This window comes from Capsicum annuum, unplaced genomic scaffold, assembly GCF_002878395.1.
Source record: "Capsicum annuum cultivar UCD-10X-F1 unplaced genomic scaffold, UCD10Xv1.1 ctg61372, whole genome shotgun sequence".
NCBI classification, from domain to species: domain Eukaryota; kingdom Viridiplantae; phylum Streptophyta; class Magnoliopsida; order Solanales; family Solanaceae; genus Capsicum; species Capsicum annuum.
In genome coordinates, this window is record NW_025870273.1 from 1 (window position 1) to 25,006 (window position 25,006).

The 25,006-nt window shown below is 36.2% G+C and overlaps 2 protein-coding genes and 1 long non-coding RNA gene across 3 annotated transcripts; all 3 read right to left on the reverse strand.

Annotated features, from left to right (window-relative positions):
• Positions 1 to 3,405: 3,405 nt before the first annotated feature.
• On the reverse strand, positions 3,406 to 5,996 carry LOC124893540. Its single transcript, XR_007050750.1, has 2 exons — positions 5,003 to 5,996; positions 3,406 to 4,923 (listed from the first exon to the last, which is right to left on the reverse strand). It is a non-coding gene; the product is annotated as an uncharacterized LOC124893540 (long non-coding RNA).
• Positions 5,997 to 7,004: 1,008 nt separating this feature from the next.
• On the reverse strand, positions 7,005 to 7,759 carry LOC124893539 (probable LRR receptor-like serine/threonine-protein kinase RPK1). The gene is made up of 4 exons (XM_047404517.1): positions 7,555 to 7,759; positions 7,342 to 7,466; positions 7,123 to 7,261; positions 7,005 to 7,057 (listed from the first exon to the last, which is right to left on the reverse strand). The coding sequence occupies exons 1-4, from the start codon at positions 7,757 to 7,759 to the stop codon at positions 7,005 to 7,007; spliced, it is 522 nt and encodes a 173-aa protein (XP_047260473.1).
• Positions 7,760 to 7,844: 85 nt separating this feature from the next.
• On the reverse strand, positions 7,845 to 9,307 carry LOC124893541 (probable LRR receptor-like serine/threonine-protein kinase At3g47570). The gene is made up of 2 exons (XM_047404518.1): positions 9,267 to 9,307; positions 7,845 to 8,736 (listed from the first exon to the last, which is right to left on the reverse strand). Exons 1-2 carry the CDS (start codon positions 9,305 to 9,307, stop codon positions 7,845 to 7,847), a joined length of 933 nt encoding a protein of 310 aa, XP_047260474.1.
• Positions 9,308 to 25,006: the final 15,699 nt, after the last annotated feature.

The window sequence follows — 25,006 nt, forward strand, 5'->3', positions numbered from 1 at the left end:
AACCTAAGTGTATGCCATACACTAAGACCCTTAATACTTGTAATAGGCAACACCAACACTCTTACAATGACACAAGAGGGCATGAACCACTCCAGCACCTAGGTTTCTAACAATAGCAATACTAGCGATTTCACCCTAGCATCACCCTTATTTCGGATTTGGTGGCTTTTTCAAGCCTTAAACTAAGGTGGTACACTCCTCACACTAGAGAGAGTGTGGTTCCAGTGTTACAACTTTCAATATCAGTAAACAACTAAAGAACTAAAGACCAAAAACTAGTCTATATATAGACTTATTACAAACATAAGTGAAATGTGCCAAAAGTCCTTAATGAGTGGAAGACAAAAGGTGCCTATAAAGTATAGTGTATGGCTAGTTCTTGGTGTGTGATATGGTGTTCCTTTTCACTTCACTGCAAGCCTCAAGTCTCGTGTTCGATGCGCACTCTCATAAGTTCATCTCCGTGATTATTCTTGTATCATCCTCTCCATGTTGAGAGGAATTTGCCCATAAATCCACAAATTCACCTCGTTCAATTGGCCACTTAAAGGAAGCCACTCAAAACAATTCGCAAAATATTGAGGACCCGCAAGCTACATAACAACAAGTCTCGGCCAACATCTTCATTTTGAATCTTGGCTTCCTCTCCATTTTGAGCTTTACCTTCAATCTCATATTCAAGTCTCCTACCATCATACAAGCATTGTCATAGACCTCATATCCTTCATGTTCCTTTCTACCATTCTCCTCTACATGGACATATCAATTTTGGTAAAGTGGAGCTTCGGTCTAGAGGGTTGGTTTAGTGAAGCAGAGCTTCGGTTGTGGAGCTTGGACGGAAGGAATTTGAATTGGTGAAAGTTGACGCCTTTGGTTAAGTGGATATTGGATGGAAGGGTTCGGTTTTAGTGTAGGAATTTGGAATACAAGTCCTTGTTGGACTTGATTGAATTGTGGCGAAATAGTCCTGGTTATGTCTTGGTTTTGAGGGCTATTTGGAGGTTGGCTTGCGACATTAGGTGATGGTCTTAGAGGATTGGTCATTGGAAGTAAAGTGTCGGGAGTAAAAGCACGAGAGTTCCTTCGACACTCCATTTCGATCCAACCTCTCACTCATAGTTACCACATACGAGCCAATTTTTTCCAGAACCATATTTGCTGTAGCAAGGTCTCGGGACATAGCATCAAGGAGGGCCAAAATGGTACTTGTAGCATTGTGGTCCACCGTGGGTTGAGGGGATAAGGTCTCGGGTTCCATTGCTCCAAAAGAGTCCACAATATCACAAAAACAGACAACAAAAGATACCAAAACAGTCCCAAAATGTCACACACAACAACACCAACAAAGGTTCAAGTCTTGAACCGCAAATGACAATACTACACAAATTATACTCGTATTGTTGTTGTAGTTGAAGTATGATATTTTTTAAACTTGAGTTGTTCAATCTCTCTCCTTGATGATGAATTTTCGGTTGTAGTGTAGGTGGATAAGGCTTTGGACTCTCTTTTGAAGAATCAAAGGCTTCCATAAACTTTTCACCAACTTGCACTAATTTGGCAAAACACCTTTTTATAGTAGCCTTGTCTCTTTCCTCTTTTGGCTCTTCTTGAAAAGTTTTTGTCACCTTTTTAGTAACTAAGCTTTTTGGATGCCCTTTGTTTCTTTACCACTTTGGTGTTGTCTTGAAAGTATTCCCAAGACAAACACAAAGCCTTGTCTCTCTCTATTATCTTTTCAAAATCAAACAACTCCTTCTGTTGAACACCACTTTCAAGAACAATATGAGCAACAATAAGAACAACATGAACAATAACAACCTCTTAGTCGTCCACCCTTCAACAACACTTTGAAAGAGCTCAAATCTTGGACTTTAGACTCACGGGGTGTTAGTGAACAACAACACAAAACAAGAAAATAATAATAAAACAAACACACACCTAAATCTAGACACAAATCTCGGCCCAAAACAACAACAAGACACAATTTCGGCCAAGACAACAAGAATGGACAGATTTGCTTCTTTTTGGAATTTTCAGATTTTCAACACTTATCTTTTTGATTTTTTGACTTAGAGAGCCCAAGATTGGTAGTTTAGGAACACAACCAGCCTTAGATCTGATACCAAATGATAACAGAATTAACTCACAACACGGAAACAAGACACATAACACAAGACAAATTGAGGACCAAAAGGGGAACAAGTCTCAGCCAACAATAATACCACAAGAACGAGATGGTACACGATGTATTTTACACCAAAAACAGCCAACAACAAGATGAACACGAGATGATAAGACAACAACAACAAGATAACAACAATACACAGCTTTACTAGAACAAGAACATAAACTCGATTACAAGAAGTGTAAGGATAGGAAGTGAGACATCAACTCTCACAAGAGCTAAAAACCTAAGTGTATGTCACACACTAAGACCCTTAATACTTGTAATAGGAAACACCAACACTCTTAAAATGACACAAGAGGGCGTGAACCACTCAAGCACCAAGGTTTCTAACAATGTTTGGCAATACTAGCGATTCCACCCTAGCATCACCCTCATTTCGGATTTGGTGGCTTTTCCAAGCCCTCATTTCGTTCAAGTGTTACAACTTTCAATATCAATAAACAGCTAAAGAACTAAAGACCAAAAACTAGTCTATTTATAGACTTATTACAAACATAAGTGAAATGTCCCAAAAGTCCTTAATGAGTGGAAGACAAAAGGTGCCTATGGAGTCTAGTGTATGGCTAGTTCTTGGTGTGTGATATGGTGTTCCTTTTCACTTCACTTGCATACTTCAAGTCTCGGGTTCGACGCGCACTCTCATAAGTTCATCTCCGTGATTATTCTTGTATTAGAAAAGGACTTTCCAAAGGTGACTTGGCACACCGGATTGTGCCAAGTGACGACTTTGAATAAAAAATGAAAATAATCCCTTTTCGAAACAAATTTTAAATCTTTTTACACCTTACTAATAAAAACCCTTTCGAACTTAAAATCTGAATCTTTTTGGTTAAAAAAAGGGTGTGACTGTCCTTCCAGTCCATACTCTACAGTTAAACAATTCATTTAAAGATGCAATATGCTTTCTAAGTGGGAAAAAAAGAAAGGAACACTCAATGTTCAAAAAATTAACAAAACAAAGAGACGTACCCCAGTGCAATATACCTGAATGTTGCTAAGGTTTTAGTGTTACGGTAGACAATGACTCGGCTTTCTTAGGAGCACTTTTACCTCTTCTATACCTTATCCATAGGAGCACAAAGGCCATAGGAACAAATACAACTGCAATTCCAAGAAAAAGAAAAAGAACTAGAAATATTTTCCTTTTTGATATGTTCTTTGATGAAGTGGGGCATGGCGGGACACTAATTCTTGAAGAACCACAAAATGCTTCATTGTAGATAAAAAACTGACTCGAGAGGTTCTTGAAAGGACCTCCCGAGGATATTTCACCATACAATTTTGTTGAAAGAAACATTGAAATACTTCAGGTTTTAAGTTTCTCCAAAGACTTAGGAATGATTCCAGATATATTATTGTGAGAAAGGTCTAGGAATTCCAAACCTACCATGTTGCTCATTGAGTTAGGTATAGTTCCTTGCAACTTGTTGTGTCTCAAAGAAAGGTGTGCCAGATTCTGCAATCCTGAAGTTTCTCTTGGAATTCTATTTGAAAATTGATTCATTGACAGATCTATCAGTGTCGCAGCCTTTAGATTTCCAATTTCTAGAGGTAAAGAACCTACCATGTTTGACAAATAAGTCAAGAACCACTAGATCTTGAATGTTCCCTAAGCTTGGTGGTATATTGGTACTCAATTTATTGGAACCCATACATATCTCTCTAAGGGAAGTAATATTTCCTAAACAATAAGGAAGAGAACCTGAAAAATTATTTTGAGTCAAGTCAATGACATCCAAGCACTGCAATCTACATAGATTATCACCGATAGATCCTGTAAGTTTGTTGTTACTCAAGAACAAGTCCTGCAGGTTTCTCAAGTTTCCCATTGATATGGGAATCGATCCAACCAAGTAGTTTCTAGAAAGATCAAGGTCTAATAAGGTGCTTAAGTTCCCAACTTCATTTGAACTTCGCACTTTTACTTTGCAAACGTTGGCGTAAAAATTTCTAAGAGAGGTGGAAAGGTTCCTCGTGGAAGCTGGAAGCATGCCGTTTAGAGGGTTCAAAGTTAGAGAAAGAGTTGTTAACTTTCTGCAATTGGTTAGGAAAGTAAGGAAGCTTAATGACACAGGTTAAATTGTTTATTGCTAAATTTAGATACTGCAGATAAGTCAAATATTCAATAGAATTGGGAATCAAGCCAGTGAGTTGGTTGTTAGAAAGCTCTAGAATAGTAAGTTCTGAACTATTGGAGAGGGAATGAGGAATAGTTCCAACAAGATTGGTTAAGCTCCCCAGATTAAGCTCTTCATTGTTGGGTAAGATAGAACCCATGTTTGGTGGGACGCTTCCTGATAGATTATTGTGTGAAAGAGAAATCACTCTCAGCCCTGAAATATTGAAGGTCTCCATTTCAAGTGAACCACTAAAACTATTAAATTGAAGATTACGTTTCTCCTAGACAACGAGATTGCTTATCTCGTTAGGTATTTCACCTGTCAATACAAGGACAAAAAGGAATACTAATGAGTTAACTACCTCAAGTTGTACCTCTTGCTATAACTTTGATTAAGTGCCAGTAAACCTATTTTCTTGAAGATATAAAAATTGCAACTTGGTTAAGTTGCCAATATCTCATGGTAAAAATCCATTAAGATTGTTCCCCCACAGTGACAAAACTTGCAGCACTGAGATATTGAATATGGAGATTGGGACTGAACCGGTTATCTGGTTTCCCTCCATCGATAACTCCACCAAATTAGCAAGATTTCCAATTTCTTTTGGAATTATCCCTGCAGTTAATGTGTAATTAATTATTTTTTTTGAAGTAAATAGATAAAATATTAATAGTATTCATAAGATAAAACATACCTGTGAAATGGTTAGATCCGAGATACAATTGCTGCAAGTACCTCAATCTTCCAATTTCACTTTGTATTGGTCCATCAAACTCAGTTTTTGGTAAAGACAATACTTGAAGTTGTGAACAATTTGACAATCTTGCAGGCATATGACCAAAAACCTTGTTTCCAGATAGATAAAGCTCTTTGAGTATTGGGAGACCATTGCATAAACCATTGGGGAGATTTCCTTATAAGCTATTGCCTGTAAATGCAATGATTTCGATCCTAGAAATGTTAAAGAGTGTGGATGGTATAGAACCCGTTAGTTGATTATGTTGTATGGACAACCAGTTCATGTTGGGAAGATTGCCGATCCCTTCTGTAATGTCTCCTTGAAGTGAATTATAAGATAATTCTAACGTCTGCAACCTTGAGGCTTTCGAGAGAGATACAGGGATATGACCTTCTAAGGAATTGAATGCCAAATTCAACATTTCAAGCTTTGAAATATTAAAAGATGAAGAGGGAAGGGAGCCAGTGAAACTATTATTCCTAAGACTTAGAACTGGAACTTGGTGTAAAAATCCAAACCAAGAAGGAACCTTCCTGCTGAAGTTGTTGAAACTTAAATCAAGAAACTTAAGCCGACGCAAATGTGTCATTTCTTGAGGCAAATTTCCATGGAAATTGTTTCTTTCCAAGTCGAGAGAAACAAGAAATGAGAGGTTTCCAAGATCAGGGGGAATCCTTTCTGAAAGATCCATGTTGGAAAGATTCAAGGACATCACTCGTTGGTGACGAGAACCACAAGGTGACTCCAACCCACTGGCAAACGGACCTAACGGGAGACCAGCTTTCATCCAATAAATGAAAGGAGTCCGAAATAATTTGGGATTTTAAGGATAGAAGAGCTAATTGATCAGTGGTAATGTTTGTTTGGGTCATGACTGAACTAGCCATAAGCAAGAAGAGTGTTGAGAGAAAAAATGTGAAGGCTTTCTCCATTATTGCAATAATTAGTAGGTATGCTCTATAACATGTGGATTTGAGACTTTAAATAGCAGTGAGATCTCCCTTTTGGTCATACCAATACTAATTATACCACCAAATCAACCAAGCCTTTCACATCTCAATCAGAATTACAAATATGGTGGCAAAAAGTCCTCTAATCAGCCAAAGACTTGGCAAGTCAACCAAGCCTTTGCAAATTGCCTTGCTTTCATATTCTGTAGAATTGTGTGGTGAAAAGTAGTGCCACATTTACTAACTTATCTCAATATTAATCAAGTTTAGTCAAATTTGTCCGATGAATTACTTTCTATAAAGATGAATAATTTCATTTAAAAAAAGATTTTATTGATTATAATGTTGATGAAAAAATGCCCTATTATCACTCACTTAGGCTATGTTGATGATACTATTTTTTTTTTCTCAGGTAATAGCAACTCTCTAGCTTTTATGCTATAGATCCTTATGGTCCAACCCTTTCCTAGACCCGTGCATAGCTGGAACTTTGTGCACCAGGCTACCCTGTTATTGGCTTCAACAAGAATTACTTTCCTCATGAAACTGTTACAGTTTTCTTAGTTTATGACCTTTCCATCATCTGTTATCGTTATAAACTGTCAAATCATTTGATTGCCTGCTCCCACCAGATAACTCATAGAACAGAATACGTCGCATATGATATGATCTTTTCTGCTTAAATTATCCTGAGTTTCATTTACTTCAAGATTTTCATGATGATCAATTTGATATTCATCAAAGTTCCCAAAATTTCACAATTAGTAAGGCAACTCATTTCATAAGATTATTGCTGCCAAATAAAAGGTAAGAAAACATAAACTCAGTCAAGGTGGCTTATGGAGATACAGGGAAGGACTAAACAAAGAATAGAAGTGGAACAAGTGCAACTGCCTTCTTTGATGTTCGAAAACTTGATGAAGGAGGCACATCATATGGATATTATTGGACCACTTATTATATAAGGTACCCAGGATTTAAATTTAGTTAAAAGGCAGTAGTGAGATTCATTGCAACCAGCTAGGATTCCTGGAAGCAGAATCAATGCACAAATGAAGTGCTAAAACAAAAAAAATAACCAAAAATTTAGCAAATATTTGCAACAAACAAGTCATTTGGAACTACATGCTCCACATTCAAGAAGTTGAATCTTGGTCTTCTGTAGCATTCCTACAACATCTTTCATGTTAGTCCTTCTCGCCGGAGAATCAGCACAACAATCTAATGCAACATTCTTGATTGAAGCCACAACATCTAGCTCCTTCTGTAAGTGATTACACATTGGTGTTACCAAGTTGATATCTATGACGTCCATTACAGCATATCTGGAAGTCAATAACTCACCCATTGCTTCAAGCTAAGATCTCCCTCAAACTCATTAGGCTTTCTCCTAGTAAACATTTCCAGCAAAATGACCCCATAACTATAGACGTCCGACTTTGTTGACACTAGTCCTTCCAGTCCATACTCTACAGTCAAACAATTCATATAAAGATGCAATATACTTTCTAGGTGGGAAAAAAAGAAAGGAACAATCAGCAAAACTAAGAGATGTACCTGGCACAATGTACCCCAATGTTGCTAAGGTTTTAGTGTACAAATTACCCTGATCTTCACCAAGTAATTTTGAAATGCCAAAATCGCTTAGGTGGGCAACCATATCCTCATCCAGCAAGACGTTACTAGGCTTCACATCATAGTGAATCACAGGCAACGAGCACCCATGGTGAAGATATTCCAAAGCACATGCCACATGTATCATTATGCTTAGTCTCTGCTTGGTGTCAAGGTTAAGTTGTGCGAATAGAAATACTTCTCAAGACTTCCATTAGGCATATACTCGAGCACTAAAGCCTTGAAATCAAGATTGGAACAACTAGTAATGACTTTAAAGAGATTCCTATGGTGAAGTCTGCACAACACTTCACATTCCGTATCAAAACTCTTGAATGCAGCATCCAGTTGCATGTTGAACACTTAACTGCAATGTCAGTTTCACTTCTAAGAACACCTTTGTAAACAGAGCCAGAACTTCTAGAACCAATCAGATTACTCTCGCTAAGCACATCAGTTGCTTGGATCAATTCATAATATGAAATTCTCTCTCTTGTTATGGCAGACAATGAATCAGATTGTTGAGGAGCTCTTTTACCTCTTCTATACATTATCCAGAACAAAATAAAGGTGCTAGGAACAACTACTAGTGCCATTCCCAGCAAAAGAAAAAGAACTAACAATTTTTTCCTAGTTGATCTGTTCTTTGATGAAGTGGGGCATGGAGCGACACTAAATCTTGAAGAACCACACAATGCTTCATTGTAGATGAAAACCTGACTTGAGAGGTTCTTGAATGGACCTCCCGAGGGTATTTCACCATACAATTTGTTCACAGAAACATTGAAATACTTCAAGTTTTGAAGTTTCTCCAAAGACTTAGGAATGATACCAGATATACTATTGTGAGAAAGGTCTAGGAATTCCAAACCTACCAAGCTGCTCATTGAGTCAGGTATAGATCCTTGCAAATTGTTGTGTATCAAAGAAAGGTGTGCCAGATTCTGCAATCCTGCATTTTCTCTTGGAATTCTATATGAAAATTGATTCATTGACAGATCTATTAGTGTCGTAGCCTTTAGATTTCCAATTTCTAGAAGTAAAGAAACTACCATGTTGTTTGACGATAAGTCAAGAACCACTAGATCTTGAAGGTTCCCTAAGCTTGGTGATACCAAATGGTATCTACAAGAGCACAAAATAGTCCACAAACTCACAAAAGCAGTCCATACGTACAAGACATCAACTGGAAACAACAAACACACAAACTTGAAAGATAAGGAGATAGATAACTTGAGACAAAGAGAATATAAAATGTAGCAACTAAATAGTATATCAAACTCTAAAACCTCTACAAATTACATTAACAAGCACCATGTTCTTAAGGGAACACAAGAGGAACTCGGTTCATTCAAGCACTCTCGTTTCTAGCCGTCTCACAATACAAGTGGAACCTTTCACTTGTAAAGCTAAAAATGTTTGGTGGTCTACTCTCTTCTTGAGAGGAAATATGGTGTTCAATGTTACAAAGAGATTTTAAAATGAGCTAACTAAGGAGAACAAGACTAAAAGGATCTTATAAATTGTCTATTACAAAAGTCATGAGGAAAGGACTCCTTTGGCCTTAAAGAGGGTGGCGGGTGTGGAGTGTATCTGGGGAAGCTTTGGGTTTATTTTTGAGCACCTAAGGCCAGCCCTCACATGTCAAGGCGTACACTCCCTTGGGCGCGTTCACAACCAGCTCAAACGCGTCCATTTTCATAAACGCACCTTGTAGTCTTTGTATTTCCCGAGCTTGGACAAGGCTTTGAAAAAGGTCTTCAATTCACTTTGCAAATCCAAAACTTGGACCTTCAACCAAAACTTGTAATCCTTGTGCTCCTCATGCTTGTATCACTTGGTCGTATATTGGAACTCAATTTATTGGAACCCAGATGTATCTCCCTAAGGGAAGTAATATTCCCTAAAGAATTTGGAAGAGGTCCTGAAAGTTGATTTTGACTCAAGTAAATAGCACCCAAATGATGCAATTTACATATATGATCTCCAATAAATCCTGTAAATTTGTTGCTACCCCAGTTGAACCACTGAAGGTCTCTCAAATTGCCAATTGATGTTGGAATCGATCCGACCAAGTTGTTTCCAGAAAGAGTAAGGTCTAATAAGCTGCTTAAGTTCCCAAACTCATTATGAATTCGCCCTTTGATTTTGCAAATGTCGGAGACAAATGTTCTAAGAGAGGTGGAATGGTTCCCCGTGGAGGCAGGAAGCATGCCGTTTAGAGGATGCAAATATACAGATAGAAATGTTAAATTTCCGCATCTGTTTAAGGAAGTCAGGAAGCTTAACGTTGAATCACTTGTTAAATTGTTTCTCTCGAAGTTTAGGAACTGTAGATAAGACAAATATCCAAGAGAATAGGAAATCAAGCCAGTGAGTTGGTTGTTTGAAAGCTCTAGAATAGTAAGTTCTGAGCAATTGGAGATAGAATGAGGAATAGTCCCAATAAGATTGGTTAATTCGTTCATATAAAGCTTTTCAATGTTGGGTATGGCAGAACACATGTTTGGTCGGAGGTTTCTTGATAGATTATTATTTGAAAGAGAAATCACTCTCAGCCCTGATATGTTGAAGTTCTCCATATCAAGTGAACCACTAAAACTATTGACCAAAAGATTAAGTACCTCCAACTCAACAAGATTGCTTATCACTTTGGGTATTTCACCTAGAAACTGTAACACCCCGCATTTTTGGGTTAGAACGAAAACCGTCATTTCTTCTCATAAAGGTTACAAAAGCCATAAATCCAATGCAAACTTAGTGTGTTGATCAATTGTGTAGTGTGGAAATCTATTTGAGCATGAATTAAGATCATAGAAGTCCCCTAACTCAAGGACGAGTTGAAAGATTTCCAATCGTTCGAGTTTGAGTAAGCATCGAAACTTCGATCAACTTCAATAAACCATAACTCATTGTATATGATGAACTGGGTGGCCTACTATATACCAAATTGTAGATAATTGAATAAGCTTTCCAATGAAATAAGATTTGTCGAAATCTGATAACTGGGTAAGGAGTTATGGCTATTTTAAGTTTCAGCTGTAAGATGAATGCCATTTCAGTGCATGACACGTCGTGCCAGAGGCCAAAATGGCACTCGTCAATTTCCAGCAAGCCTCCGCGATATTCGCGCTTTGCACCAAACTGCCAGGTCTCAATAATTGGCATTTTTCCAAGCTCCGCGTCTGCTGGGGTAAAAAATGGGGCTCCAGTTTCAAATTTCACTCAAGGGTATTTTGGTCTTTTCAACCCCTTTCTACCCTCTATATGTGTCCTAGTAAATGAAAAAATCTCATTTTTTCTCTCTTCCATTGCAAGAATTAGGGTTTCCTCCCTATAATTCCAATCCAATTTTCTCTAGTAACTCAAGATTCAACCATGGGAATTCGAAACAAACTGGAGATTTGGAATCCCCAAAGCGTAAGCTTCAAGAAGCACCTATTATTTTCACATATAGAGGTACGTGGGGTTATCCTAAACATCTCATGGGCTTAAAATTCATGTTTTAAGAATGGGGGTTTTGAAATAACAAATATAATCATGTTTTACAAGCTTCAATGATATTGATTTGGTCTTTAGGCCTCTCCCTGAAGTGATTTTTCGAAAAGATGATAACTTGAGAGCATGAATTTTATGGAATCCCTCTCTTGATATGATTTTGTTTAAATTTTCATATGATGTGAATTGTTTGAAAAGATCTTGAAAAACATTACATGAAATATTTTGAAAATTGTTATGATTGGATATGATTTTTACTTGCAAGAAGAGGGTTGTTCATGTTGAAATATGTTGAACATAATGGTTGAATGAAAGAATGATGTGATACTGATGACTTGCAAGTCGGGTATGACGATACCCTACAAAATAAGATATGTGGTAGAATTAAATGAAGTTCAATGTATTGATTTTATACGAGATAAGGGGATGCCCGAAGGAGGTATTTTGAGTGTAAGGGCTCATCGCTGAAACCGTGTTTGCCGACATGGGAATTTGGTACTAGGCTAAGTGATCTTGTGTGCCTGACTTTATGTCATTCCCAAATTGGGACTATGGTTAGGAGCCCTGATTTGTGAACTTGTACACTACCATACTTTATTGGGTCGAGACACCCTACTGTGTGATCTTTTGTGTCTTCCCCTCAGTTATACTCTAATCTCGGTGGCAACTGAGGTTCGACAGTTGGTGTAAATGTTATATGTAGGGTATTCCACCTAGCTCAGCTGCATTGCATTGTTGTTGAAAAATTATTACATTATGCCCATGTGCTTTTCAATTGATTTGATACGAAACTACTTTATAATGGGTCTCACTTATATTCTGTAAAAATGTTATGTTTTTGTTTTGGATATCTCTATATACCAGTACTTTTGTATCGACCCCCTTCCCTCCCAGGTTCGGAGGCATAGTCTAGAGGTTCAGATAATCTGTAGATTCTTCAGACAGATCTACAGCGTCGGGTAGTGAGCCTTCTATCTTTCGGAAGGCCTAATGTCTGCAGATTAATTATTATTTAGTAGTTTTGGGTCTACTGGGGGCCTTGTCCCAGTTTTTAGACAGTTGTTCATTTCAGTCATGTAGTAGAGATTTTGCACACGGGTGTTCAGATGTCGATAGATGTTGTGGGACATTATTTTCCCTTTTTTGATTTCATTTGATTTATGACCATGTTTCCGTAATATTGTGAATCTTCCGCATATCATATTATCATATGAATTATGGTCATGATTACATAGGGGTGTTTTGGGCCTTCATGGTTCGGAATGCTCGTCACTGCCAGGGCCCCGGTTCGGGTCGTGACAGAAACACATGAAGAAAAAATAAATACAAGTGAGATGGACTATTTAGCTCAATGCTTATCTATCTGATTCATGCTTTAGTTTGACCTGATAAGAATACTCTTGAATTTTAATTGGTTTTGGGAGAAGGTGTCAACAAGAAATCAGAAAATTATGTAATAACTATATACTTCTTTTTCCTATTGTTATTGATCAAAATCTTAAGAAGAATGTACATGTTATATATTTTTTTCTCCATTAAAGTTCTTAATTTAATTTTCTTTTGAATTTCTGATTGTGCAGATTTGTATTTCTTTATGGTCTCAAATTTATAATCTGATACTTCATTAGAAGTTAGCTAACTACCAGCGGGAGTTCAAATTTACTGGTTATTTCTTAAAACAGATTAATTTTAAACATTAAGAAACGCTCCTTATATGATGTTTGTTGTCATACGCTTGAAGATTTATTTATAATTGTTACAGTTTATTACTCATTACTTGCATAAATTCATAGAGTGAGACACCATTAGAATATATATGTACCTATAAGCTTATTTCCACTAATCTGTAGACGTTGCATCTTGGTTAAGTTGCCGATCTCCCATGGTAAGAATCCACTAAGGTTGTTCATCGACAGAGACAAAATTTGCAGCGATGAGATATTTAATATGGAGATCGGGACAAAGCCGGTAATCTTGTTTATCTCCATGGCTAACTCTGCCAAATTAACAAGATTTCCAATTTCTTGTGGAATCATCCCTGCAATTAATGTGTAATAAAATAAATTTTGAAGTAATAAGTTACAATAGTTCTAGTATTCATAAGATAAAAACATACCATTGAAATGGTTAAATCCGAGAAACAAGGTCTGAAAGTTACTCAATCTTCCAATTTTACTATGTATTGGTCCATGAAACTCATTATCCGATAAAGACAAAATTTGAAGTTGTGAACAATTTGATAAGCTTGTAGGTATATGACCGTGAAGCTTGTTTGTGGATAAATGAAGCCCTTTGAGTATTGAGAGATCATTGCATTAACCATTGGGAAGATATCCTGATAAGCTATTGTCTGCAAGTGCAACGACTTCAATTCTTGAAATATTGAAAATTGTGAAAGGTGTAGAACCCGTAAGTTGATTAGCTTGCATGGATAGCTCTTTCCCGTTGTGAAGGTTGGTGATCCACTCTGGAATGTTTCCTTGAAGTGAATTATAAGATATCTCCAAGGTCTCCAACCTTGAGGCATTCGAGATTGACGTGGGAATAAAGCCTATAAGCTTGTTACCCCCCAATTTTAATTCTCTAAGGTTTACCAAACTTCCAATCACTTTTGGTATTTGTCCCTCTATGGAATTGAATTTTAGATTTAAAGTCTCAAGTTTTGAAATATTAGAAAATGAAGAAGGGATGGAACCAGTAAAACTATTATTTTCAAGATTTAGAACTTGAAGTTGGTGTAAAAACCCAAACCAAGAGGGAACCTCCCTGCTGAAGCTGTTGAAACTTAAGTCAAGAACCTTAAATTGATTCAAGTGTGTCATTTATTGAGGCAAATTTCCATGGAAATTGTTTCTTCCAAAGTCAAGATAAACAAGAAATGTGAGGTTCCCAAGTTCACGGGGTATTACGCCCATAAGAGCCATGTTGGAAAGATTCAAGGACTTCACTCGCTGGTGGCAGGAGCCACAAGAGATTCCAACCCAATGGAAAATAGATGTAGCTGGAGACCAACTTTTATCCAAGTATATTTTTACAAAGTATAGTTGAGAGCCATTATAAAGCAATTTCGTATCAAATCATTTGAAAACACATGGGTATAATGCAATAGTTTTTCTCAATAATAATGAAATGCAACTGAGCTAGGTGGAATACCCTACATAATTTACAACAACTGTCAAACCTCGGTTGCCGCCGAGATTAGAGTATAAGTGAGGGAGAGACACACAAGATCACACAGTATGGTGTCTCCATCCAATGGTAGTGCCCGAGATCACTTGGCCCGGGATCCTACCTATAGTCCCAATTTGGGAATGACATGAAGTCAAGTACACAAGATCGCTTAGCCTGGTACCAAAATTCAATGTCGGCAAACACGTTTTTCCAGCAATGAGCTCTTGTGTCTCAAACGCCTTCTTCGGGCATCCACCTTTCTCATGTAAAATCAATGCATTCAAATTTCATCTTATTCAATCACATGTCGTATTCTGTAGGGTATCGTCAGACCCTACTTGAAAGTCATAAATATCACATCCACATATACATAATCATGTAAAAACCAAGGTGCTTCATCATTTACAAGTGGTGAACAATATTTATTTCAAAAGCATGCTCTCTTTTGTTGATCACAATATAATATGGAGTATCAAACCATTATCATGGGAATTTGAAAACAATTTATCATTCACATTTATCAAACTTCCATGGAAAATCTCAAATCACATATGCATGGTTTCAATCATTGAAGTATATAGGCAAACAATTCCCATGACATAAAGAAAATAACTTAGAAATCATATTAAAAGCAAGATATTAGCATTTGATTGAAAACCCCCATTTAAAAGCATGCATGTTCATAAAAACTACACCCATGAGATTTTAGGATAACCCCACGTACCTCTATATGCGAATATTCTTCTTGAAGCCTACGTTGCGGAGATTCCAAATCTTCAATTTGTTTTTAAAACCCATGGTTGAATCTAGAACTATTTGTTTTTTTTTTATTTTGAAACCCTAGAGAGAGTTCATGAACAATTTGGATGAATAAAGGTGTATTTTGGGGTCTTTGGGAACTGAATTTCGTGTTAATGGATAAATAAGGGTGGAAAAGGACCATTTTGCCCCAAAAACGGAGTGTTTAAGTCACCAGAATTCCTTACATAGGCGGTACCTATGCTATAGCCTATTTTTACATAGGCGGTGCCTATTCTATTGCCTATGTTTTACATAGGCGGTGCCTATGCTATCGCCTATGTTTACATAGGTGTCGCTTACTGCTTTGAAAGGCCATAACTTCTTGCTCGGTGGTCGGATTTTAGAAAAATTGGTATCGTTGGAAATATAACTCCAAGACCTATCATTTGAAACATAGTAGGATATCTAATTTGACATATATAGACAGTTATGGTCGATGGAATCGGACACACTTTACAACATCCACCAAAACTTAGTCGATCGAAATAGTTTCAACTCGTCCTTAAGTTGAAGGACCTCTATGGTCTAAATTCAATCTTGAATGGATTCACATACTACGCAATTGATTATCATGCCATATTGGGATAGGATTTATGGCTTTGGGATTATCAACGCATCAAAATCATGGTTTTTATCTATCCCAAAATGCGGGGTGTTACAGGGTTCGAAAATATTTGAGATTTTATGGAAAGGAGAGCTAATTGATCAGTGGAGATGTTAAGTTGGGTCATGGATGAACTACTTATCTCATAGTACTGAAGCAACAAGAGAAAAGAGGTGAAATGAGCAAGTTTCTCCATAATTGCATATAATGGTAAGCATATGGATATGGATACTAATGATGTGGTTTTGAGAGTTTAAATAGCAAAGAGGTCGCTTTCTCTTTCGGATTTTAAAATCTATAAAAATCTTTTTTACGAGAATTTTCCATTCATACATATTTTAAGGAAAGAAATAATAGCTTTCCTTTATTTATTAATTAAGTCATCTAAAGATTAATAATACAACTAAAGAAACCAAAAAAGTGACTTTAATTTGTTTAAGTGGCAGACCAAGAAAGAAGACTTGAAAAGGAGTCTTCCACTAAGTTTTATACCAAATTTGAGATGCTAATTAGAGAAGCAAGAATGAATTGAATAGATTTTCTTTATTATTATCTTTGTTTAACTCCAGTAGATACAATGTATCCTTCAGCATTGTCGAGTATCAATGAATCACAACAGTATCCTTTGGCCTTGCCGGGTATCAATATATTATCATAGTATCCTCCGGCATTGCCGGGTATCAATATATCATCATAATATACTCTGGCCTTGCTGGGTATTAATATATCATCATAGTATCCTCCGGCATTGCGGGTATCAATATATCATCATAGTATCCTCTGGCCTTGTTGGGTATCAATAAATCATCGTCAATTAATGTAAAAGAATAACATAAATCAAGTACTCATAACCATAAATGTAACACCATAAAGATAACTATCTCATCAATATATTCTATCTACCCATTGTTAACTAACCAGTACTCATTATTGCATTGCTACTTCACTAGTCATCATCTAGCAAAAGACCTCTATCATCATTCAAACACTTATCAACCTATATCCCTTAATCATTACTAACTAGTGATCTCTTATCACTGACCTCTTTTATTATCTAACCTCATTAATAAACAAATCCTCGTTTAATAACTAAAAGACATAGTAAACTTAGTCATTAATAATAATTAATCTTCACCTATGCTAAACTTGACAACACCATTAACCATGCATCAACTATCGCTAGGTGCCATAATTCAACTAAGCAAGGTTCATTAACTAGTTCATTAGACTCCTAGTCATCAAGTGCTATAGTCATCTAATAGGGAACTAATTACCATGTAGATTAACCCTTAATTAGGAAGAACACTCATAAGATCGCATCGTATACAGAATCACATCAATCATTGATATAATAATCATGAATGTACCGAATTTATGAATCCCATTACCAGTATTCAATCAGTGGAACAATAAGTATCATATCGCATTTTCCTCTTTCCCATACCAGAAAGATATGTATATGCACATACATATAAATTCATAAACTATAACTACATCCTTTTTAAAGATAAACACTTCTCGAATATCCAACCAATATCTTAACATGGTCTTCAGCCCAGTAATACGTCTGAAATAATCACAATAACTTAATCATGGCCTTCGGCCCATATACATATCCAGAACTCATATCTGTAATCACATTTATAAGCCATAGCATATCTCTAATCATTTCTCATATAGAAGGCATCTCTTATAAAGTTGGTATGATCACAATAAGCATATAATCATCTCTCACATAGAATATCTCATATCAATAGATAATTATCATTTCTAAGAGGAATATACATCTCTATAGGCCATTAATCATAATTCGAGAAAAATCATCACAATTTATTAATTCACCAAGCAAATCTCATAAATAAGGCTCATTAGTCTCAACTAGGCCTAAAAACCACAAGAAAGTCCACAAGGACTTATACAAGTCTTGGTTTAAGTGGGCTAGACGAACCCACTTCTAATCCTCAATTTCCATATATAGGCAATCTACTCCCCCAAACTAGGCTAAGGTATCTAGTTAACTTTTAAATGTCAAGTACTCAATAACCAATCCTAATATAGGAACTTCGTCTAAAAACATGAGCATTTAAGTCAACTCTACCCAAATTACGGTTTCAAGACCACTGGACTAGCCCAACTAAGGTTAATCATACTAATGTAACACCCCGCAATTCGGGCTAGAACAAAAATCATCGTTTTTATGCGTACATGATCTAAAATCCAAAAATCATATGCAAATTTGGCATGTTAATCAATTATGTAGTGTGGAACCTATTTGATCATGAATTGAGATCATAGAGGTCCCCTAACTCAAGGACTAGTTGAAAGCTTTCCTATCATTCGAGTTTGAGTGAGTTTCGAAACTTGGGTCAACTTCAATCGACCATAACTCTTTGTATATATGTATATAACGAATTATAGGGCCTACTATATATCAAATGAAAGTTCTTTGAATTATATTTCCAACTATACCAATTTTACAAAAATTCAATACCCGAGAGAAAAGTTATGGCCATTTTCATGACAGAGACAGTAGAATCACGCGATTAGCATGCGACGCACGCTCTGTTGCACGCACCTAATTTCCAGGTTCTATTTTTGCATTTTTAGGGGAAGAATTGGTATTTTCCACCCCGATTCAACCATAACACGGGATTAAATCCCCCAAACACCAAAATAACATTATTTTCCATCAAAATAATCAAGAACACTCCTTAGGGTTTCAATACAAAAATCAACATATCTTAATATTTAATCGTAGCTTTTCCTTAATTCTTCAAGAATCGGAATCCCCATTGCAAGGGCTACCCTACATTTTGGGCTAGAACGAAAACCATCATTTGTATATGTAGATGTTCCGAAATCCATAAATCATATGTAAATTTGGTATGTTAATCAATTATTTAGTGTGGGAACCTATTTGAGCATGAATTGAGATCATAGAGGTTCTCTAAATCAAGGTCAAGTTGAAAGCTTTCCTATCGTTTGAGTTTTAGTGAGCATCAAAACTTAAGTCAACTTCAATCGACCATGTCTCTTTTTATATGAAACGCTGGGTGTCCTACTATATATCAAATGAAAGCGCTTTGAATTAGATTTCCAACGATACCAATTTAGACTGAATCGAATATCGAAGTAAAATATTATGACCATTTTACTCCAGCATATTAGCCTGGCATCTGAGTGACGACAATTCTGATGGTTTGTCACAAATCTGATGACTTATCAGAATATGTCGTCAGCCTTAGGCAGAAACACATAAATTTTAGCTCCTAGGTGACGAACTGGGCTGACGGGCTATCACAGATCTAACTGTTGATCAGCCTTGGTCGTCAGCTAAAAATTTCAGCAACTGGGAAGTGATTTTGTAGCGGTATTTTGGCATTTTCCTCACTCCAAAAACCTTTTACAGGGATTAAATCACCCCTTAAGTATTATTAATCCAAATATTATCAGTTTTACAACATCTCAATCCTCTCCACTCTCAAGAACAAGATTGAAACTATGGTTTCCTCCAAGATCAATAAATCAAGAAAATCAATCCTTCAATTCAACATTTCAAAGAAAACAAATCAAGATTTAAGTTTCCTTCCCTTCCATGGATCAAGAATTCATCCTCCTAAGTGAAGATGTTCAAAAAACGGGTCTAGATCCGGGTTCCATCTATCTAGATCCGGGTTCCATCTTTCAAACTAAATAATCTTAGGTACGTGGGGTTTATCCTAAACTACATGGTCTTGTTAAAATATTCAAGTATGATTTAAAGATCTATCAAGCATGAATTTATAAAAGGGTTTTTAGATCTATGATTTTATTATGCATTATGAATGTTTAAAGATATTGATGATTTGGTATTTAGGCCTTTTCCCCTTAAATTGATTTACATGTATATATATGTATAATAAAAATTCAGATTTGAAGATTATTTTAGAGCATAAACTATGAAATCCCTCTCTTGTCATGACTTTAAATTTGTGGTCTTGTTGGAAATGATTTAATATGCATGATTTATTGCTTGAAAATAGTTTACTCAAATACCAAACTATTTTAAGCATGATTTAGAGATTTTGAGAGGAATTTCTTGATATAAATGTGTTTTTTTAAAGAGAGAAAGATTTGCATAAGTTTAATGCTTTTGACATGACCACCTTTTATCATTTGAAATGTTGTCAAAGAGAGTTGCATACCTGTGTTTACATGAGTAATTAAAGAAAGGGTTCTTCGAACTGATTTATTGATATGGTGGTTCCAAATTTATGTTTTGGAAATAAAGATTCTAATAAGCTAATAATGGCTCAGAGATGTGACTTCCAAGTCAATGGTATGATGATACCATAAGTATGTATGCCATAACAGAGTATGTTTTTAGACTATGTCTTTAGAGAATGTTTTCAGAATATATTTTCAGAGAATGAATATTGTAAAGAGTTAAAAATATGCATAAAGAGGGTTAGGTGGTTACCCGAAGAAGGCTTGAGTTTAATTAACTCTTAGCCTAAAACTGTATTTGCCAATACGGGTAGATTATTATTGTACGCTGGCAACGGCCGTGTAGCGTAGTAGATTCAGAAACTCCGACCCTTGTGGCTCACTTGGGTTGGGGGATTGGCTGCCGAGTTAATGACAGATTCCATATAGCCCGTGGAATTTTAGAGTTATAGGGTATGCCACCTAGCGCAGAAGTAAAAGAAAGCGTGTTATAGGGTGTAGATGATTTTTCAGAGTCATTCAATAATGTCCATGAGATTTCTTACTATATGATATGTTTATGAACTATTTTAAATTGCTCTAATATATGTTGAATACAAATTACTATTTTGGATTTGCTCTGCGTACCAGTACATCTGTATTGACCCCCTACCTCTTAGGTTTGGAGGCTCAATCTAGGGGTCCAGCGAAGCAGTAGAGTATTTCATAGAGAAGTAGTTTGTGCAGTGGTGAGCCTTCTTTTTTCCAGAAGGATTGTTTATTTCAGATTATGTTATTCAATTTTTTTTGGTCTTCTGGGGCCTTGTCCCATTTTTCAAATAGTTGTCTCTTGATTATGTAGTAGAGATTTCGCAGACTATTCTAGATGTTGTTTAGTTAATTTCGGATTTCATTCCTTATTGTTTAACTAAACCAAGAGCTTTGACCATGTTTCTGTATTAAATTATATTTCCGCATTTTCTTTTATTATATGAATGTTGTGCATGATTACCAGATACAGTAGAATGTCTGGACCTTCATGGTTCGAAATGTCCATCACGGCTAGGGCCTCGATTTAGGTCATGACAAACTTGGTATCAGAGCACGGTTCATGGTCCTAGGGTGTTTTGGAAATCGTGTTGGGTAAATTCTGGTTTTTGGGTGTGTAGTGCACCACACTTATAAGAAGGCGACTACTAGCATTTAGGAATGTCTCTCTTTTTTCATGTTCTAGTTCGTGCTATGGATTCAAAATGTCCCTCTTCCATACTCTAATTCATGCTATGGTGTTGCCCATACGAAAGTAAACTCATCCCAATTCTTTCCCTACTCTGATATTCTCAGACATGTCTTATTTTGGGGTGATTCAAGTGTAGAAGTTTAGAGTGCAAATGGTCTGGTCCTTTCTGATTGAGCCATGTAAGATTTAAAAAAAATTATGCAAGGACTTGAGGAGAGTCCGTTAGTGCTTCAAGGTGTATTGACTCCTATGTAAACTTTGATTCTGATGAAATCGTGCCTTACAACCTGCGGTATTAAGTGTATTTAGTCCTTTTCAAAAATTTATGTGGTAGATGTCATACTTAAGAGGGAATGATGTGTAGCAGAATTGTTGGAACTTTATTTCTACTCGAATAGTAGTATGAGTTAAAGTGTCAATGTCATGACCTATTGGTTATGAGGTTAGACCAAGAAGCTGGTGATGCGAAATCAGAGTGAGGGTGACTTTTGTATAAATAAATATTTTAGTTGACTAATATTTGAGGATTATTTGCCCCTTTATAGTGATAGATTAATGTGGTAGCTAGTAGCATGTGTGGATTGTATGGTAGTCTGTGGGAGGAGTGTTTAAGTTAGATTTTTATTTATACAGAGTAAGATATGTATTCTTAGATCAATGATTATTGTGTGTCAAGTTTCTAACTTTTGTAATATTGTTATCATTGTGTTGTTGAAACTCAAAGTCTAGTGAAACCGTGTGGGGCTCTTTCGATTCACTAGCATAGTTTTCTTGTCCTTCCTCTTGTTTTTTTTGTTCAAAACACAAAAATCAAAGTCTAGTGAAGCCATGTGAGGCCTATTTTGATTTATTAGTGACTTGTTATTCATCTTGTTGTTCATGTGTTGGTTGAAACTGGGGTTCAGAGGCGTAATGGCAAGAAAAGTGGTAAGGGCGATTTATTAAATATATGTATAGCCGAATATTTTTGCATGAGATTGAGTTGGTAATGAAGTGATACATCCTTGTGCGTTAGTTTAGTAGAAGGTAGAGAAGGAGTTGTTAGTTAACGTGAATTGTTGTCCGCTTGTAGTATGAAAATGGCTAGATGAGCCAGTAAGTTATAATTATAGACTCATGGTTGTTGTGGAATTTTAATGTTGTCTAAATGTACGCTTGGGTAAGTAAGTGTGATGTGAGAAAGACGTATAAGTAGATAAGATTGTATGAGGTTATAATATAAGATTAAGGTTGACCATGTCAATTATGTGACTTTAACCCCCTTGACCTTCTTTTCATTGGTAGTTGTAAACTAGTACTACTTGTGAGAAGGCATATAGTAGATTTTCTTCAGGTATTTGGATAGAATGTCCCAATTTGATGGACTAGTATATTATGTTGCATTCTTCAGTGGTGGTAGATGATTGATGCTAGACTATAGTCTTGAATTTAATGTAGAATGTAGATGTAAGAATAGTGGCTTAAGATTAATGATGAATCTTTTTGAGAATTATGTGTAAGGTTGGATTGTTAAGTTTGAACAGTTGATGTCCATGAAGGTGGATGTGATAATTTCTTGGTTAATGATACTAGGTATATGGAAGTGATCTAATAGGCTTGAACGGTGTATGCAAGAGCTTAAGTTTATTTGAATCTTAATGAAGTATCATGTTGTATGTATGATGTAGAAGTATGCCCAAGGTGATATGAGGTTGTGGTATTTTCCTAAGGCTACTACTAGAGGAATACTAGTAGATGGTACATGGTTTTCTAAATGGACAAGTTAAGGAGTTTTGACTGATAGTGTTGAGCCTTTTGATATGATCTTAATCCTCATGGTAGAGAGTTGTAACTTTGTGGTCACGTTATTGGTAGGCTATGACGGAAGAAGTATGGTTCATCAAAGGCTTGGTGATATCCATGTTAAGTGTTAGAATCTAAAGTTTGAGTTTTGAAGGTTGAACTAATAGAAATAAGAGTAAAAGCACTAGAGGGTGTGCACTTTAACTATGGGGATATTTATGAAGATTCGAAGTTAGTCAGTGTTCAAGTATTATATGATGACTATTGGTGGCTATAGAAAGATAAGAGTATATCTTAGAAGGTAGTATTAACTGTGGGTTTTCCACCTTCAGGTGTGGCCATTCGGGTTAAGTTCTATTAATTGCGTGTATTGTCACATTCCAGATCCCAGAGTGCAGTGAGTGTAGTTCAGTTTAGAGTCTAGTAAGAGATCTCTCAAAGTTAAGATGGTGGCTTAAAGCTAAGGGGGAGATGATAGAACAAGTACCCAAGTTAGTTTTTTAGATTCTAATATTATTGCCAGTACGATATAGGACATCAAAAAGTGAGGGTGGGACTCAACCCACTCTTATCTCAATAATTTTCAGCTATCCCAATACCTACTCATGCCTTACATTTCGGTTCCATGATCATAGTTCTTGTTCATGCATATGATAGAGAATCATGTACTTTTCCAGTTCCAAAATGAGGAGTTCCAGTTCATTCCGTAGTCGAAACAACATTCCATATGCTATGAACTCCAAATTGAGGTCATGCAACTCATGACTCATGTACTCACTCTTTATAGTATTCTCAGTTCCTATAACTCATGCTATACTCCTAATGATTGGCCAAAATTCAGCTTATAGCCATGTATGCCTTCAATTCAGATTTACTTTGATAAATCCCTAATGTTGATTTGCTATTCCTCAGGCCTCAGTTAAGTGTCAAGTCTCATATAATATCCTTCCATGCTTCAAGGTTTTATGTTCAAACCTTTTGGTGACTCCTTATGTAATGATAGTGGTGATGAGTGAATGTTTTTTGTTGATGGAAGATCATTGTATGCTTATTTTACATAAGTCCATAAGTGTGAAGTGAAATTTGGGGCCAAGTTTTTGATACATGCGATGGTTAATGGAAAATTTGTGTGTGTATGTTCTTGGGGTAGCGCGTGGGAGTTGTATTGATGGTGGTTTAGAGAATATATGAAGTACATCCTGATTAATGTTGCCTTAAAGTTCATATGTGTTTATAAAGATAGGCTTAAATGACATGTTGGGATATAAGTTGAGGAACGCAATATGCGCTAGTAAATCCATAGTAACAGTTTAGAGTTTGTTATTGAAGTGGTAAGGAATTTTATGCTTAGGGTGTGATCTTCAAAAAGGTATAGAAGGTTGAATCATGTGGTTTAGACTAGTATTGTGGTGTGGCATGTTGTATTTTGTGATTTAGAATTAGGCTTGATCACAGTGATAGGATTTAAGCTACTTCAAACATTAGTAGAAAGATTGGTCAATGCTCATATAAGAGTTATAAGTTGAACCAATGAGTATGGTATTTAAAGGGAATAGTATAGTTAAGGGAGTATTAGAGGAGTGTGCTAAGCTTGAAACTAAGAAGTTGCATCGCCTAAGGCCTGGAAATTCTATCCTAGTTTATGAGTTATAAGTCCTTATTCCATGCTACAGAGTAGTGTCATTGTGGTAATTCCTTAGTTGGATGTCTTGTGTAACTCATGCCCAAGATTCTTTGCTCCCTAATGCTACTTGAACTTCTTTAGAAAGAGTGCTAAAGAGATACTCCAGTTAAGTATAAGTGTTTCGTATAATTCAGTCTGTAATTCAGTTTAACAGTTCGGCAGACAAGTTACTATGGTTTTCCATCTTTTCACCCAGTCTTACTATCCGAAGTCTCATGCGTATGACCATCCCCAAGAGATAATCTATTCCATCCATATAAATTGTGAATTCAGTTCAATCCAAGCATCATGTTCTAGATTCAGCTATCTATTCATGACTCGGTGCATAAGATTTCAGCGTATAATCTCAAAATTTTCAAAGTATTTCAGATAGTGTAACTCACTGGGTTTGTTATTGTTGTTGTTGTTGTTGTTATTATTCAGCTCAAAT